General features: G+C 48.8%; 1 protein-coding gene across 3 annotated transcripts in view; it reads left to right on the forward strand.

The window, feature by feature from the left end:
* MYO1D (myosin ID) overlaps positions 1–18,689 on the forward strand; it is a 170,958-nt gene that overhangs the window by 71,913 nt on the left and 80,356 nt on the right. Inside the window, exons 17-19 of one of the 3 annotated variants that reach the window (XM_054224145.1) lie at positions 15,409–15,632; positions 16,777–16,921; positions 17,550–17,654. In XM_054224145.1, coding sequence (XP_054080120.1) covers positions 15,409–15,632; positions 16,777–16,921; positions 17,550–17,654 — 474 coding nt within the window. The other 2 variants (XM_054224147.1, XM_054224146.1) reach the window with 2 other exon arrangements.

The following is an 18,689-nucleotide window of genomic DNA, read 5'->3' on the forward strand; positions in this document are numbered from 1 at the left end:
CCTGGGATTTGAGCTTGAGATCGTTCTGGTTTTACCCTTAAGATAAGTAATTTTCCATTCTGTGACTTCAGGGCAAACACCTTCTCAGACTTTGCTCACAAAGGTGCTCTTGTAAGCCACAGGAGTTTGTTGTGACTTGGCTAGCTCCTAAATCACTTAGGTGCCTTTTGGGGCCACAACACCACAGTAGAAAGTGGTTTTGTAACCTCAAAAGCAACATACACCGGAGGGCAAAAAATACAAGAGGTGGTTTTAGTACTTGCTGAAAACTGTGTCCTGTACGAGTGGGGTCTGTCTAGCAAACGGCAACAGCTTCTGATTTGCACAGCAACAGAAACGGTGGAACGGACTTCGGCCCAACCAACAGGGACTGTTGACTAGTTCAAGGTTTTTAGAAATGTATTTCTTAATATGCATTTTTCCTTTGTCATTCTCGGAACTCCGGGGAAACAACAGAACTTCTGAAACCCTTTTTGCCCGTCAGAAATAGAAACTGCTGACAGATGGGTATAAAAACTGCGCGGAGAAAAAGCCTGCTCTAAAGCTGCGCGCTTAACATAAGTTCGCACAAACTTTCTAAACCCGATGGACTCAGTCGCTTTTGGTGAAGGGTAAGATCCTGAAGGAAAATTTATCCACTGTAAGCTTTAATATTTTTGTGAAACACTCACATTTATTGTGTTTACAATGTGTTTGATAAGATTTCCTTTCTGGAAAGCAACACAATTTGACCAGAATGGAAGGAGAAAGTGTCGAGTCCAGGGCCGCAGCTCGGTTGGTATTCGTTGTGCCAGATTGCCTGGTTTATCTTTAGTAAGGAATTTTGTCAGTTTTGGGTATATGTACGTGATTAGTTTTTTCTGGAGATGCAAAGCTCAGGCTGCTCAAAGCGTGCAGGACCTGCCTGGTTTTGAGCTTTGTGGTTCAGCGTTTTCCTTTCCTTTTTGTACCAGTGTTGCGCTTGCCCTGCTGATGGGCTTCACAACAGCTTTCTTGGACTCCTCCTCATCTCCTTCTGGGTCTTTTCCCTGGAAATGGCAGCATTCTTTCCCAAAAGTGTATTGTGGCTGCTTCTTTTGGAGTGAGACGGGGCTGATCTCTGGGGTCTCTCTCATACGCCTCCGTTAGCGTTTTTCTGGTTTATTAGTTGCACACCCACCGCGCTCGCTGTGGTTCCTCGGGAGGAGTTCCCCTCTCTGCAGCCACTTCTCTAAGCGTGTTGGGCTTATTTGGTGCCTTCAGCGAGTTCACTGGGTCATGCCATTAATCTGGAGTCTCTCTTTCTTCCCATAGCAGTATGAGGCAAGCTAATGAGCTCCTGGTTGAATAAAGCTGCAGGAGGGACACCTTGCTCCCAGGCGACCCCCGTTTTCATATGAAAACTCTGAGGAATTGAGGGGGAACCCTTTTTGAAATTGAAAGGTGCGGTTCCTGAAGGATAATTGAAAAGACCCAGCCTTGTCTGTGCTGTGGAACATGATGTCTCACTGCAAGGTGAGCACCGGAGCTCCTCCTCCGGATAGAATCCACCAAACAGTGTGAGGCACAACTTGGACGGCAACGTGTCCGGTTTTGTGAGTTTGCTGGCCTTTCCTTTAGATGGAAACGTCAGAATTGTATAGCCTGGGCTGGGCTCAACAGCCTCGAAGGAGAGCAGGGCTAAAGGGTTTTTTGCCTCTAGAAGGTAAGTGCCTGGTTAGGAATAATGGATCAGCCCTCTGGCTCTGTGAGGAGTTTTGCTGTAATGGTTTTGCGTGGCACCAGGTGTGCTGGATTATCTACAGAATAACTGCAGTGCTTTTGGGCTTCTCTTATTGTGACGATGAGCAAAAGTGATGAAAGTATAAATTCCTGGTGCCCCTTGTCCTATGGCTTCACAAGCCACCCTCCCCTGTTTTCTCCTCCAATATAAGGGACCAATATAAGTCTCCATGGAGAGGTCTTTCTCTTCTGCGCAAAGTATAGAAACAAGACAGGCGGAGTCATCTTTTTGTTAGCTCTCTCTGAGAAATCTCTAGTGAGATTCCGATTTACCTAACAAAAGACTTGTGGGGAAAAGACAAGCTCCTTCTCAGGGGCTCAAGGTACTGAAGACTTGGAAGAACACTGGATGGCCGGAGCTCCTTTTCTGTAGCTTAACCCCACGGCGGTTCACTGGTATCTCTGCTCGTACTTACTGGGTGTTCTTCAACCAGGCTCTAAAATGCCGGCAGAGTGATGGAGAGGAACTCTTTGGAGTCCTGGAACTTGCAACTAAAGGCAAGAAACAATAAGGAATCTAAATGCTTCCTAAACAGCTCATCAGCAAACGAGCAGGTGTTGGGTTGATGTCTATAGGTATGTGATTAGATACCTTGTACAGTGTTAAATCTGTCTGGAAAATGCCTGAATTTTTCTTCCGTTTTCTGTATTTCTCTTGTTTTGCCGTTAGATCTCGTTCTGTATCAGATGTGTATCAGATCACGCCTGTGCTCAGGCACCAGCCGTGCTCTGCTGCCAGTAGATGGGGCAGTTGGAGACTGGCGGCGCTGAAAAAGGAACAATCAACACAATAAAAATAAAATCAGAGTAAGGATGTGAAGAGACCTTCTCTATGCTCTGAAAACATCAAGGCAATTTCGCCTGTATCTTCATCTCTGTTGTCAACTCGCTTTCAGTCGTTCATGAAAAACTCACATCAAAATGCAATCCTTGCTGCATTTTCCTTACTTTAGTTTTGCCTGCAAGAATCAAAGGCCAAGGAAGGCAAGCTGTGATGCTTCTGCGAGTCACAAGATTATATCTAAAAGGAACGAGAGAGATTAACTTGATTTTAAAAAAATAATTGAGCTTCCTGTTGCACTGGAGTTCCTCAGATTTGAACTTAGGAAAAGACAAGTGGCGATAAAATGTGGGGTTGTGGCAGGAGGCACTTGTGTGATAAAAACTGAGGGAAAATGTGAGGCATAGCCTTAAAAGCAGCCGATCGCAGGCTGGGGTCCAATAACGTTTGGGTTTTGCACAGGAATGCTTTTAAATGAAAGCAGGGTCTGCGTATAATGCCTATAGCACATCTGTTCTTGGTAGTTTTAAAGGTCCGTCTTCCTTTCTAGTGAGGTAGATTGTGTGGTGTGTTGCCCTCATACAAATCACAAGCCTTTCAAAAAGAGATTCAGTAATTATCTTAAGGGCTTCGTCGTGTGGGTAACCCCTAACCCTTAAAATAGTGCTGGTTCCTTCGTTTAGCAAGGATAAGAATTTGCTTCATACGAGTTCGGTTAAATTGAATTAAAACTGACTTCCAGTTGAAGTAGGTAATTTTGCTTCCTTTTGTCCCGCGTCCCCTGGGTGTCTTCTCCTGTGGCTTTATCTTCAACCTCCTTTTTCTTCGGTGATAAAATGGGAGTGAGATTCCAGGCTGTAATTTCACTTCCGACCAAACCAAGTCAGTAAGCAGATGTGATGTGATTTAACCGTGGCAACTTGCTGGCTCCAGGAGGATTTAGCGAGTGAGAGGTGCCCAGTATCAGCAAACCCATATGGCAGAGGAGACATCACTGGCGGAATCAACTCGGAGGGTCATTTTAGAAGCACCAGCCGAGAACATCATTGATTTTTATGTGGTGCATTTGAGTTTATTTACTGTACCTGTGGCCTTGCCATCTATATGGTTGTCTTCATGAATGCGAATGGAGCAGCTCTAATGCTAATAATAAAAATAAAAAATAAAAATTAAAAAAAAAAAAAAGCTGCCATAAAACTCCATTGCTTTTTCCGCCCTTGGAAACGTTCCCACATATTCATTAGCTTTGCAGAATAGTGCTTTGTTCAAGAAAAAAAGCCCAGCCAGCCAGCACGTGCGGTATGCAAAGATGATGTATCTTGTCAATATAATTTAGTGCACTATTTCAGTGTAATTTTATCAGACCACTACAGCTGCATATGGTAATCGCTTCACTAAATCTTCGCCGCCTAATGCGGAGGAAGCGGGGATTGCTCTCGTATTGCAGCCCAGTCCTTGGACAAAAACCCACAGCCCCCCAGCCCGGGTGGGCAGCGTGGCCGGATGGCCCCGGTGCCGGCCGTGGTGGCCCCCGCGGTGTCCTGGTGGCGCGGGGGACGGTGCCCGTCCTGCGTCAGCGTGCCGTGGGGCTGAGCGCCTGCTCTCCGCAGAGCCGCCGCTCGCAGCCCCCATCACCATGGCAACGTTCCCCGAAACCCGGCGGGGAAGAGCAGAAAAAAAGAAGAACCAGGGCTGACTTGTCATAATTTAATGTTTCACCTTCCCTTTCTTCTCCATCCCCATGAGTCCTTGAAGCACGGTGCGCGGGGAAGCGTTAACCACAAAGGGAGGCTTTCGCTCTGACAAAGAAGGCGTTTTCCCGTCGGATTATGGCCGGGCGGTAATAATCTGATGAGGGATTCGGTTCAGTGACCCAAATAAAAGGTGACGCAACGCGTTTGCCATCCGGACTGCAGGCATTTACCATCTTGAGAGAATGTGTTTGGGAAGATTTGACTGTAAGTGGAAATAGGTGTATAATTACGTGTGGATTTGTACCGTGAGCCGAGGCTTTGATCTTGAGAGGCTTTGGCAGGGAGAAGCTGGGAAAGGAGACGCTGTAGCTGCTTCCAAAGGAGCAGCCCGTGGGGGCTGTGAAGGACCAAGTAAGATGAAGAATTGGATGTATCCCGTGTTGACGGTGCCGTTTGCCAGTACAGCCAAGCCGATCTCTCGGCGGACGGATCTGATGCTTCTCCTGCGCCACTTGCCTCCTTGTGCTAGTAACATCACTTGTCTGCTTCCAGCAAACGCCTTGAGGCATCCCAGGCTCAAAAAACCACCTCACTCCAACCGTCCCCCCAAAAAAATTAAAAAAAAGAACTCGCCTCCTACCAAAACAGAAGAAAAGAAGAGGTAATTTTCTGGCAGTTTAGCTCCACAACCAGCTCCTCTTCCTTCAGGTGAACGTCGGTGCTGGTGAAACGGAGAGTCAGGGCCGTGCCCGGGGGCGCAGCAAAGAGGGGAGAATGGGATCCTGCCCTCTTGGTGGCGGGTGCTGCGGGCACCTGGGTACTTGCTTATTCGTCTTTTCCTCCCCCAGGAAATGCCGTGAAAACACGCCGTAATCTAAAGAAACGTAAACACCCATTTATTCTTGAGCAAGGGAGGAGAAGAGAGGATACCATGCTTGTGCAGCACCATTGAAAAATAAGATCCAGCAATAAATGGATGGCAGGGACCTGCCTGTTCCGGGACTCCTGTGGCCGAGCTTTGAGACCTTGAGCTTCCTGGCTGTCAGGGTCACCTGAAAACTTGGTCTGTTACCTCCCGGGGGTGTGGGGAAAAACAATAACCAGAAAACCCCCACCCAAACTCTTCCCCAAGCCCGTTGCCAGCATCACGGAGAAGGTTTTGCTTTACTTCATTTCGGTTTGCGGAACGCGTCGGAAGGACTTTAAAAGGAATCTGCATTGATTGCCGTGAGGGATCGGAGGAATTGAGGAATGCTGCGTCCCCGTGTCCCTCTGGAAATGCCAGTCCCAAATGGGGCTTTTTTTTCTCCTCTTGAATGGGCTTCTTTCAGCAAATGTCTCGGCAGCCCCTTGGCGGTTAAGCAAACTTTTTGTAGTTCTGATCTTGCAAATTGAATATTTCGGGTTCTAACTCAGTCCTTCCACGGTTTGGGGTTGCGGGTTTTTTTCCTGCTCATTCGTGTGTATCATGGCCAAATTGGGAAGAGCAGATTCTGTCCATGCATCTATCCGCGGTTCTATCCAAGAGCACTGCTGTCCGTGCTTCCTTCTTGTTTTCATGGAAGGGAATTATTTTTTGTTGTGCCTGAGCTTTTCAGTTTTGAAAGGACACTGATCTGCTGCACCTCAGGACGTCTTTAAGCCTTGTGCGCGCTGTAAAAGCACTGCCGGCGTGGTGTAAAGTAAAGCAAGCGCAAATAGCATTCAGCGACCTTAATTTGGAAAAGGTCTTAATTTGAGATGACAGTAAAAATACCAGGAGCACCTGAACTGTGCCAATAATAAGGGAGAGATGCGCAGACAATTTCTGTGTCTGTCTTCTTTCCCAACAGGACACTGCGGTGTAAATCACAGTCCCTTCGAGAGGGTTTAGAGAGGGTGTACCACTGTTTCGTGGGGATGGGTGGTGAGCTACACGCACTGGTTATGGGGCTTTCGGGCAAAAATAAGCGTATAGTGATTGATCTGTGTTTGACTAAATATCTCTGGATTTTAATTTATTTTTTTTTTTAAACCATGATTAAAGCTGTCCTCCCTAGCCGAAATGCCTGGTTTAGTGGTAATTGCGTCCTTTAGACAAAGGTAAGGAATGGTTTCTAGGTCTTTGTGTGGCTCTATTTTCCCTGTAGCTACTCTTTGTAGGAACAACAAGGCGGAACGTTGCTGTCACGACTTCAGGAACGTACACGGAGCTTAATCCTCGGCCGCTTCACTAAATAGGTGTAGGTTTTCAACTGCAGCAGCTGCTGTGCCACGTCAGAGCGAAGGTCCATCGGGACCACCGTCGTGTCTCCAGGAGATGCCTCGGGAGGGAGAGCGGCAGGACAAGTGTGCATCAAACCCTCCTTAGTGCTTTCCCAGTCCCTTTGGACATTGGGACTTGGGATGACCTAAGCTGGGCATGTTTTTTTAATTCAGTAACACCTGCTGGATTTTTCTTCCCTGAACTCGTCCTCAAACATGTGCCACCAGCTTTTAGGGTTTGTGGCCGCCTTTGCCAAGCTCAGCCAACCACTGCGTGGGGAGATCTTGCTTTGTTTGGGTCTACACATCTCCCAGCGTCACTGGATGCCTGCTCATTCCCGTACTGACGAGGCAGGGCTTGGCTCAGGACTCTGTGAACATGTGTGACATTCACTCTCGGTCCTCTTTTCCCCCGGAGGGGTGTCCTAGCTTATTTAACTTCTCCATGTTGGGAGGTTGTTCTGTGTTTCTGGTTGTCCTTGCAGCTTTTACCAGCAATAAAATACTGAAGGTCATGAAATGACCTGTATTTTGATGTCTTCAGCATGAAAAGCTCTACCTTGAATTTTCATGAGATGAGAGAAGGTTCCTGCCGCCTTCTAACGGCAACAGCCTAGTTCTGGTGGTTGCAGACTTCTCCGCTTCCCTAATGCAGGAGCCTTGGCAGTTATTTTCATAGAATCACAGAATTGCCCAGGTTGGAAGGGACCTTTCAGATCATGGAGTCCCACCATCAACCTAACTCTGACAAAACCCATCACTAAACCATATCTCTCAGCACCGCGTCTGCCCGGCTTTTAAATCCCTCCAGGGCTGATGCCTCAACCCCTTCCCTGGGCAGCCTCTTCCAATGCTTTATAATGCTTTCGGTGTAAAATTTTTTCCTAATATCCATCCTAAACCTCCCCTGGTGCAACTTGAGGCTGTCTCCTCTCATCCCATCGCCTGTTCCTTGGGAGAAGAGACCGACCCCCCCTGGCTACCCCCTCCTTTCAGGGAGCTGTAGAGAGCGAGAAGGTCTCCCCTCAGCCTCCTCTTCTCCAGGCTGAACACCCCCAGCTCCCTCAGCCGCTCCTCACCAGACTCGTGCTCCAGACCCCTCACCAGCTCCGTTGCCCTTTCGTCTGTTCACGTAAAGTTATCTCCTTTCTCCCAACATCTTCCTTCCCTGGTCATTGCCAGAGGCAGGAAATTCTGTAGAGCACAGCCAGGATGGAGCAATAGGGCGCCCTTTGTCGTGAGAGCGGGGCACTGCCAGAGGCACCAGACGGAGTAGCAAGTCCTTACGAGTAGGATGGGACAGAGCTTTCTGGAGGCTTTTGGGCTGAACTGCAGCGGCAGCAGCTCAGGCTTGGCCTGGCAGCAGGACGGGTGCCGCAGGGTGACATTTGCTGCCGCCGTTGCTGAGCAGCAGAAGGAGCTGCAGGAGCAACCCAGAGCGGCTCGGCATCCAGCACGTCACCTGGGCCGCCTGCTTCGAACCACCCTTCCTTTGATAATTTTTACATTTATTCTTGGGCACGGGCTTGTTAGTACGATCTAATTAATCTCCGAGTGGGATCCTTCTCTCTTTCTGAGCTCACAGAGTATTGTTTCTATTAAGCAGAGCGATAGAATGAGCGTTGTTCAGCTGACTCATGCGAGAAGAGAAAATAGCGTTTAGTAAATTAAGCAGCTCTTCCCACTCGCTGTTTATACGCTCTGTAACGTGACATGGTAGAATGGGGAGGCTTTGATTTAAAACCATTTGCCTCAAACCTTCCATGGGATCTGAATGTGCTCGGATTGGGAGAACGCGGGTCACCAGCGGCGGTGTGCACACGTAGCGGTGGGTGCCGCGCGTGAGGGTCGACCCCTCGCTCTGCGAGGAGATGACCCCTTTCCAAAGCAATCAGGAACAGTATAATTAAAGCTCGCTTCAGATTTGAGCATTTTATTCAAGCTGCGGTGCCTCGGAGGAGCCCGTGGCAGGACTGCGCGCGGCTCCTGCGCCGCGCTATTGACTTAAATATTTAATAACCTTTCCCGTTCGAGAGCCTTTAAAGCTGTGCAGGAAGGTTCACGCCTGTGTGAATTTCTAGCGAGGTTTTGTTTTATTCTTTTCGGTTTGGATGCCCACAGGGCAGCTTGTGCTCGGGCAGCATGAAATATTGATTGCGAAACGGTTCAGGGTAGTGGGAAGGAGGCCTGGTGGGAGGCGGTGTGCTGCGTTACGGCAAGCGTGAAACAGTTTCCCGAGGTTTAAGTCAGTGGCGGAACTGCTCAAAAAATATAACGCCGGCGTTTAATTTAGACGAGCTCGGTTTGTTTGCTGAAGTCTGGGCCTTTGTTTGCTGGCTCGTAGGTTTAGATCGCATGCTGTGGGGGGTTTCTTCTGCCTTCGCAGAGATTGCGGCATCTAGGTCAAATCTAGATTATCCCTTTTTCCATGGCAGAACTGCAGGCGCGGCGACCTTGGCACTTTGGCCCACCCTGTCTGGGCTGCTGCTGGTCTTCCCTGCGCTCTGCAGGGCCCGTTTGATTGTTTTCTTTCTTCCTTCCTCTTTTTTTTTTTATCTTAATGGGAAATTTGGAGCTTGGAAGCAGGCTGCCGTCTGCAGACGAGCCTATAATGCATAGATTGATATACAGAATTTCCTGCTAAGGTGCTGGACTTGATCTGCGTTACGTTTCTTTAATCTTGGAAAGTTTGTTAGAAGCTCACTGAGGTTTTTACGCTGATTCTAAAGGCATATCCAGGTCTCCTTTTCCATTTGATTTTTAATTTATCAAATTTTAATGAAAAAAAAACCCCACGTGAATCAAACGTACTTCAGAAAAGATTTCAGTCCTTCCCATAAGATACGACTCTTTTTCTTTGTCTGCGAGTCCCAGTTTCTGAGGCTGCCGAAGCCGCTGCCGCGCTGGGAGGAGGGGAAGCACCGAGGGGGTCACGGAGCACCCAGGGGTGCAGGAGGATCTCTCTTGGTCTGGAGTGTCTCATGGTCCCGGTGGTCACTTCCACCTCCTGGCCAGAACTGAAGGGGTAGAAGGGAGTGTGGTGAAGGAAAGAGCAAGGAACTCTCTTCACTGGAAGCAGCCATAGAAATACTCTTTCTAGTGTTCAGGAGTTTGGGCTGAATTTCTGGTGTTTAGGCTTTGTTTTCCAACCTTTTCCTTTCTCTCTCTCTCCACCCTCCTAGCCCTTTAGTCGTAATTTCCCTTCCCCTCTTAATTTGTCTTCACCTGGCCTTAAGGAGGACAAAGCACAGAGGAAAAGGCAGAGGTATTGAAAGAGATGTGGAGAGACTGCGGGTGAGCAATGGATAGGGAGGAATACTTTCATTTAAAAAAAAAAAAAAAGCCTAGAAACCCCTTTTCTTTCCATTTTCAATGTGACCTTGCTTCTAAGAGTCCTTACTGTGCTCACGGTCCCTTTCCCTGCGTACTCACATTGCGGAGCCAACACGTGCCGCCGCTTATTCCCCTCCTACACCCTGCCGTGCCGTGTCTCCTTGGGCGGCTCTTCTCGTAGAGGACAGTCTGTTCACAGCCCGTCCTGCACGATGGCTCTTGCTCTTGCTTGGGCACTAGGCACTGCACTGACTGATGACAAAATTGATTACTTTGGAGTCTGTTTTTTAGTGTGTCACTTTGAAAATTACCGTCACAGAAGCTCTTTTCTGAGCCTGGCTTCCTCTGGGTTTGTCCTACGCTGGTGACACCCCAGTGACAACAATCAGTTTTCTTGGGACCACTTCACTGCCAAAACTCTCCAGTCTTCCTCATCGTATCCTCCACTCCTTCCCTTGTGTCCTGCGCGCAGCTCCACCTCCTCGTGCCCCTGAGACACTGCCACATCTTCCCGGGATCCTCTACCTGTTTGGCTTGGTGCGGTCTCGTGTGGCCGTGCCTGGCTGGAGCTTCGCCTGTGCTGGGTGGGATTTGGAGATCAAAGAAGGCAGATGGCTCTTGAGCTCATTCTGAAGCATTTCCAGCAATGTCACTCTAATTTGAGGCTTGCTCTACCCTGCTGTTGATTTTCCCGGCAAGATATATGGACTTGCCCCTTTGAGTCATCTGTTCCTCTGGCAGATTTGGTTGGAGCTGGCTGGAGGTTCAGGAGGCATCAGGGCAATCTCTGAGGTCAGGCTGGGACGGGGTTGTCTTCAGTCTCCTTTCTATGGGAAGCCAGGTTAACCAGAAGTGAAAGCCGCGGAAAGGTGGCAAAGGGAAGCATCATTTTATCCTTGCCTGTAGGAGGAGTGATACGGGGCACTGCCGTTCTCGGGCTGGTTTACTCTGTCCTCGCAAGATTTCCCAAATGCAAGCCCTAAAACTGCCACCTGGGTGGTGTGTAGCTCTGATTGACGTTCAAGCTGAAAGCTGCTCGCTGGTGGCTGAGTTTCAGCAAGGTGATGCGTGTGAGCTGTTGAATCCTTTCTGAACTATAGATGGCAATGAGTTGGACGTTACCCTTGGGTACGGAGGGCTGAAGGAAAGTAGAATCCTGGATGCACAGGTCTTCTTTCTGTCGGGTTTTTGGCATGTGGGTCTCCCGCATTTGGCTGAGGCTCTGCTCTTGTCCTCCAGCATATAACAGAAGAGTAGCTTTTACAACGTGAGAATCCGTGTAGAATATCTGCTAAACGCCATGATAAACTTAACACTGGAAAAATTCTTAATTTTTGTTTGGTTTTTTTTTCATTTTACAGTGCATTATGTTCTTGAGTTACGAACTGGAGGTGGGGGGAAGAATCGGAAAGGTACATTGAGAGAGGTAGCGCTCTCCCAGTGTTCACCCGTGGGAATGGTAGGAAACACTCCAGCCGCCTTGTTTATCTGTGAATAATTCTGACCCGTTGCTCACAACTACCCAATGCAGAGCGCGCAAAGTGGCTGCCGAACAAGGAGCGTGTTGCTTTGACGGCCTCCTCTTGTCTGTAGGTATCAAGGGTCCGTCTCTCCGGAGGAGGCTGGGAGACCATCGGGCAGTTCAGCATTACTGATGGGCTGCCTGGAGCAGAAATGAGCCCCGTGGTTGAAAAGAAAAACACCGGGCCGGAAAAACAATTAATTTTAAAAATATTTGTACCCCGTTCCCTGGGAAAAATATTGTTCTTATCTTTGGCTTTCTCCTTCCTTTTGGGAGGAGCTGCCGTTGTGGCTATTAGGAAGGTCTTTACTAGGAGTGAGATTACCCAGTTATGACAACTTGATTTGAGGACATGCTTTTCATTAATAGTTTACTGCTTGCGTGTAGCCAAGGGGCATGCCTCGGCTGGATAATTGGATTTGGAAGGCTAGTGTTTGTAGCAATTGTGACACTTCTTGCTGGGAAGCCAATTTCTGCAGCGATGCAGCTGATCCAACGTCGGGGCGATCTGCTGCAGCGCCTTTGTTCCACGGGCGTCTGGCTGGTGTCAAAAATAACCACAGCAAGAGACTTGCCTCAAGAGCGTGCCGACTTCAAGCACAAGGAAGCGACATGTTTCTGTATCTAAAAACAATTCCAAATGTTTGGGGAACAACCGACAGAAGTGAAGCTCTACAACGTTATTACCAGCTTACACAGATTTACCGTGCCTGTTCTTTTCTGGAGATCCTTTGTAACATTCAGAAGGCTGTTTAGCTGCGACCCGGAACCCTTTGTTCCTCATTTCTATTCTTATTAAATGAAAAAATGAGAAGTTTGCAGTAGGTTTTTACCCAGTTTATCTTGTTTTACTGTCCTGGCAGGTACATTTTGTGGCACTTCGGTCTGTGTTTAAATGTCTCAAGCAATCCAAGTCGTCTTCACTTCTCTTTAAAAAAAGAGCACAAATTACTTCAGTACTCTTTAGATGCTCAACTATTTCATCCTAATTGCTGATTCTGTTAAAATTCCTACAGTTTCTGAACCTGCTATGCCCTCAGCCGTGGAAATGCTGGGTTTAAATCAGCCTTACACGCTTTGGGTGAACTCCAGGCCCTCTGCGAGCTTTCAGTTTGTGGTTTCAGGAAGCCCCGAGCTTCTCGGGAGCTCTGAGGCCCGTTATACGGCAACGTTCTTGTGTCTTTTTGTGATACGCAGGTTATAGACGTGTAAAACTACAGTTATAACCATGCGTGCTAAAAGTGACTACTAAGAACGGCATATGTTAAGCAAAGGATCCTGCTTTTCCTCAACCTAACGACTTCGAAGAATACAGAAGGAAAGTGTTGCATATGATTTTATACGCAGGCAGTGTTGAGACCTGTGGTACCAGTCCGCTATTCACTCTGTAGCTCACGCTTTCTCTTCCCGCCGGTTCTTTGGTCGGTACAGCAGTGCTGACGGTCTGCCGTGGTGACAGCGACTGCTTTTTTGGGCTTCCTGCTAGTATTCCCTTCCCTGTCCCATGTCCTGCCGCACTTCCCCCGCTCTGCCCTGTGACCACTGACATAGTCTCTGTTCCCACGCCCACCTTAGCAGAGCGGCTCCTGGTGTCTGGGAAGGAGCACGTTGCCTTGGGTCACCTTGCATGTGTTGAGTTGTTCCCCTGGTTGCTTGCTGGGCTTCACTTTCCTCCGCTTTGCTGTCCAGGAACATTTCCCTCTTCCTCTAACATTCAACGTAGGATGTTGTGACGTGGTGTGGCACGGTTACACAATGGAGGGAAGGGATGCCATCCAGAGGGACCTTGACAGGCTTGAGAGGTGGGCCTGGGTGAACCTCATGAAGTTCAACCAGGGCAAGTGCAAGGTCCTGCACATGGGTCATGGCGATCCCAGGCACAAATCCAGGTTGGGCGGAGAATGGCTGGAGGGCAGCCCTGAGGAGAAGGACTTGGGGGTGCTGGTGGACGAGAAGCTCAACATGAGCCGGCAACGCGAACTTGCAGGCCAGAAACCCCCCGCAACCTGGGCTGCATCAAAAGAAGCGTGGGCAGCAGGGCAAGGGGGGGATTCTGCCCCTCTGCTCCGCTTGGGGGAGACCCCACCTGGAGTGCTGTGTCCAGCTCTGGAGCCCTCAGCACAAGAAGGACATGGAGCTGTTGGAGCGGGGCCAGAGGAGGCCCCGGAGATGCTGGGAGGGCTGGAGCCCCTCTGCTGTGGGGACAGGCTGAGAGAGCTGGGGGGGTTCAGCCTGGGGAAGAGAAGGCTCCGGGGAGACCTTGGAGCCCCTTCCAGTCCCTGAAGGCGGCCCACAGGAAAGCTGGGGAGGGACTCTGGATCAGGTTGTGTAATGATAGGACAGGGGGTAATGGTTTCACACTGAAAGAGGGGAGATTTAGATTGGATCTGAGGAAGAAATTCTTGGCTGTGAGGGCAGTGAGCCCCTGGCCCAGGTTGCCCAGAGAAGCTGTGGCTGCCCCATCCCTGGAGGGGTTCAAGGCCAGGTTGGCCGGGGCTTGGAGCAACCTGGGCTGGTGGGAGGTGTCCCTGCCCAGGGCAGGGGGTGGCACTGGGTGGGCTTTAAGGCCCCTTCCCACCCAAACCATTCTGTGATTCTATACAGGAGCAAACGGGGCTCCCTCTGCTTCTCAGCCATATGGGACTTTGCAGCTGCAGTTTGGCCTTCACTGCGCAAATGATGCACAGAACAGGCAGGGTAGAGAGTGATTTCATGCTGTTTTGAGGACCAGTTGCTATCTTGGCATGAAGTGTTGGGGGTTGTACGCTTGCAGTCAGCTGGACACACTAAAATACAAATGAGGGATGGATCGGCTCAGCCGCGCTGTTGGATGCTGGGGCAGCGTTACCGAGGGTCTTGGCTTGGTTCTGGCGTGTTAGAGCACAAATGTGCTTTATGGAGCATCAAACGCACCGTTGAAGTGATGGGTGCTCAGGGAACTCCCCAAGCTCTGCCAGAGCTATGTGGGTCGTGTCCCTCGTGAACGGGAGATGCCCTACACAAGGGCTCCAAAGGAGAACAAGGAGGGGTTACTTTGACAGAGGTTGGGACAAGAGGGTCTGCTGCTTTTGAGGGGTTTGGAACCCAAAATTGCTATTTCCTCTTTGAATTTTGAACATACAGAGAAGAGCAGCCCCTCACGTCTGCCATACTGCTTGCTACATATAGGGTTTTTCAGCCACATGTCAGGATTATCGGTAAAGCGGTCAAGAGAACCTTCGACATCAGCTTCATAAAGCGAATATCATGTTGGAAATTGCCTCAGGTAATTAGTTAATTCTTCTGTAAATAGAAGGCTTGATATGCATCAGTGGTGCTGTGGGATGTTTCTCAAGAGGGAAATAACCTCTCCGGCAGGGCCCGTAGCGAGCGGTGAAGCACTCTTTGTGTGCAGGAGCCTCGTTACCCTTCCAGTCGAATTCTACCAGGAAACAAAAATACAGTCTTCGTTTTGGCAGATCACGGTAGAGGGAAAGTAGAGCTGCTGACGGATCCCTCAGGGAGGCGGGTGCCAGCTGGGGAGCGCTGGGGCCGAGGCGCCTGTCTCTGGTTACGGGATGGGAGCAGCGGGACCTGTCCCGGCCCGGCTGAGCGCTGATGGGTCTCGCCGCACGCGGGGGCTTCGGCTGAGGTGTGGGAGCCACGTATGGTCACATCAGCGCCGCGAGCAGTCGCAGAGAGCCTCTTCAGTGCGGTGCGGGAAGGAGAAGTCCAGAACACGGTGTGTTTTCTGCCTCTGGTGCTCTCCAGGCACCAACGAGACTCGTGGTGGAGCTGGCCTCCCGTCCGGCGCGTCGGGAGGATATCATTTGTATTGCATATTTTCAGCGCGTGGCCAGAATAGATATACCCCAAACTCTTTTCGAAGCAGTCTTTTTGAATCAGATTTAAAATTGTTTCTCAATACACTGGTAAACAAGAGTGGGTTTTCAGTGATGTTTTAATTGGATTTGCTGGCGCAGAAAAGTCCCTTCCTTTAAAACAAAACTAATATATTGATGGATTTCAGCAGTGTGGAAGGAGTACAGAAGGAAAAAAACTTGCTAAAACTGTTCTTCTCCACTGCCTCTTAGGTTTGGAGGGGCACTTTGGCTCGCCTTCGCTATAAGAGGACAAGAGCCGCCCTGACGATACTCAAGTATTACCGCCGCTACAAAGTGAAGGCTTACATCCACGAGGTCGCCCGACGCTTTCACAACGTGAGGCTAATGAAGGATTATGGCAAGCACGTGCAGTGGCCCACCCCGCCCAAAGTGCTGCGCCGGTTCGAAGAGGCACTCCAGACCATTTACCACAGGTACAAAGAAAACCTCCTGCCTTTTCCGTCTAACCTAGAGGAGCGAACAGCTACTGCGCGTTCCGTAAAAGTTGGGAAGATGACTGAAGAACATGAACTGGGCAGCGTAGATGGAAATGTCGGTGGCTTTTGGTACCCTTGACCAGGCAAATAATTATTCTGTTTCAAAGATTTAGTCAGGGTGAACGTTGTATTTCCTTCCTTGGCCCTTTTCTGGTTGCTTTCAAAAGAAAAGAGCAGCTGCTGTTAGATGTGGGGAGAGAGAAAAGGAATCTTTTCCACTTCCTCAAGACTTCTTATAGTAACTCGGTACTTTTCTGCAATAGAATAAGCAATATTCTCCTATTACCCATGTCCTATGTGCAGAAGAGGTATTTTATACCTTTATTACAACCTCCTAATGTCAAAAAGCTAGTGATTTTTTTCCCTGGTAAGTTGTAGGCAGAATAGTTACGCTTCCAATTTGGAAAATGATGACTTCTGAAAGTCACTGAACAAGGGAAACGTTGGCTGGATGGGGCCGCTGGAGATCTCCGGTCCAGCCATCTGCTTGAAGGGCGATTGCCACCAGCACTAGATCAAGTCAGCCTTGATTTTTTCCACAGCTGTCTCTTGAAAGCCATCCACAACCTGAGTGGAGAATCCCGCTTTCAGAATAAGCTCGATTAGTATCATCACTACAAAATTCTAGTGGATAAAAGTGTTTTCGTAGCACTAACCCTAGAGAACTGGTGTCGCTGCTGAAGGCTGGAGCGTGGCGTGGAGTAATGGATGGGCTACCCTGCGCTGGTTCGTGTTACAGTTGGTTAGGTTTCAATTGCAGGGCCAAATTCAGCTCTTAAAAGAGAATGGTGTTGTAAATGAGCCAAAAAATAGGCTTGCAAAAACTTTATTGCAAACAGATGCGCCAGTAGTTGACTTCTGGGCGCGGGACGGGGAGCATACCAGCCAAATTTGTCAGGAGTCAGAGGTGATACGTGACTTTTAAAAGGTACTGAAGTTTCCAGCTTTAGGAATATAATGGAAGGGCTTTTCCCCCGCAACGTTTATAGTCCAGGGGTGTCCTTGTTGTGTGGATCGGGCAGAAGTAGTGCTCGTAGTGCGTGGTACAGGCCGTGGGACTGATGCGGGCGTTTTGCGGCAGGTGGAGAGCAGGTGAACTCATCCGCAGCGTCCCACCAGAAGTCCTACCTCAACTGAGGGCCAAGGTTGCCGCCATGGAAGTGCTGAAGGGTCACAGAGCTGATATTGGCCTGCAGAGAGCGTGGGAGGGGAATTACATCGCACTGGTGAGTATGAGTGAAGGGATCGATGCAACGCCTGGGGCTTAGGACGCTAAAAAGGGTGGCGATTTGAAAAAGCGACTGTTGGTTTCTTGAGAGGGAGAAGTACTTTCCCCTTTCTCCCCCAGCGAGAAATTTCCTCTCTAAATGGGTTTATGTAGTTTCAGCGTCTTTGACTTCTACTGCACTAGGAGTGATTTTTCTGAATGCTTAAGCCAAGCTTGAGCATCACAACAGCATTAAAAGATAATGAGTAATGCCATCAGCTGGCTCTTCAAATGGCCAAAGCTAAGAAAGAAGTCGATATAAACCTGAAATTCTAAATATAATGGGATGTTAAGAAATAGCCTAAAATGAAAAGGAACAAAGAAATTCTCTCTGGGCAAGTTCCATCGCTTCCTTTTACTCCGTCCTTCCTTTAAGCATTTTGTTTTGTAAGGCTTTTTTTTTTTTTTTTTTTTTTTCCCGGAACGCGCATAAAACTCCAGCTGCTCTGCCGCTCTTCGAGGAGGCAGGGACTGGAGGAAGCCTTGGGAGGAGGTGGTGCAGCGGCGGTCCTCCGGCCTGCCGTCGCCTACCGCAGCTGCTCCTTCAGGAAGCGAGGAGAGTTACCTGCCTGTCTTTGCTCTTTCAGAAACCGGATAACCCACAGACCACGGGCTCTTTCATCCCCGTTGCCAATGAGCTGAAACGGAAAGACAAGTACATGAACGTTCTCTTCTCCTGCCATGTCCGCAAGGTAACGGCACCCACGTGGGCTGGGTGGGGGGAATCCCCGCGTCCGGGTGAAATCTCGGGGAGGGAATCCTGGAGAGGCCTTAACAGGCGGCAGCTCAAAGCCCTTCCTGTTTCAAGGAGCAGGGTCAGGGATTTTCCGATGGAGACGTAACTCTGAGCCTCTCGCACCAAAGGGTCCTTCGTGTGAGGGGCTTCTGCGGCCTCTTCATGTCGGAGGCATGGGTGGATTCACTGCGTTCTCTGTAACTTGTTTGGATCAGGCTTTTTTTCATAGCAGAATGTGTTTTTTTCGTTAAATTGGTTGGAAGGTTCAAAAAAACTAATTAGAAAAATGTGTTTGCATAATTTTTATGGATAGTTCGTAACGATCTAAATGATGCTGGGTTTAAGTGTCTGTCAGGAGAGGATATTTGAAAGTTTCTGAAGCCAACAGACAAAACCAATTCCAATGGCAGGCCGATGTTCCAGTGTTTTTAAGAAGCTGTATATTTTTTTTATTTCTAAAAATGTGCTATTGCAGTTGGCCCCCACTTGCCAGAAGTGCAGCATGTGCGTGATCATTGCTTATGATTCTGCAAATGTTATATTTAACAGTAACAACAAAAATCATTCTGCAGCGTAAAATCTCCCTTTATAACAAAACTTCTTTGCTAGTCGTAGTGCGTTACGTTATTTTTACCACAACGATTTGTGTATATTAAAATAGAAATCTCTTATTGCTTTCCAAAGAAATATATTTCAGTGGAGTATTCCGTTGCTTTTAAGTTGTTGTCTTTAAGAGCGTGGTTCGTTAGCTGGATGAGCAGTTTGAGTGAATGTTGGTGGATATTGTCAGGATTAAAAGAGGATCGAGTGAGTCTTGAGTCCAAACCTCGTCCTTACAATTCTTCAGCAGTTTGGACGGAACCTCTGCTAGGGACAAGGAGACCCGTGAGAATTTCACCCTGGTTTTTTTTCCACTCTGGGCTGAAAACAAAAGGATTCCCCTTCTACTTCATTTATTGAGCTGTCTCTAAATCGGTGCTGTTTCGAGCTA

Source organism: Rissa tridactyla, chromosome 19, assembly GCF_028500815.1.
Source record: "Rissa tridactyla isolate bRisTri1 chromosome 19, bRisTri1.patW.cur.20221130, whole genome shotgun sequence".
Lineage (NCBI taxonomy): Eukaryota > Metazoa > Chordata > Aves > Charadriiformes > Laridae > Rissa > Rissa tridactyla.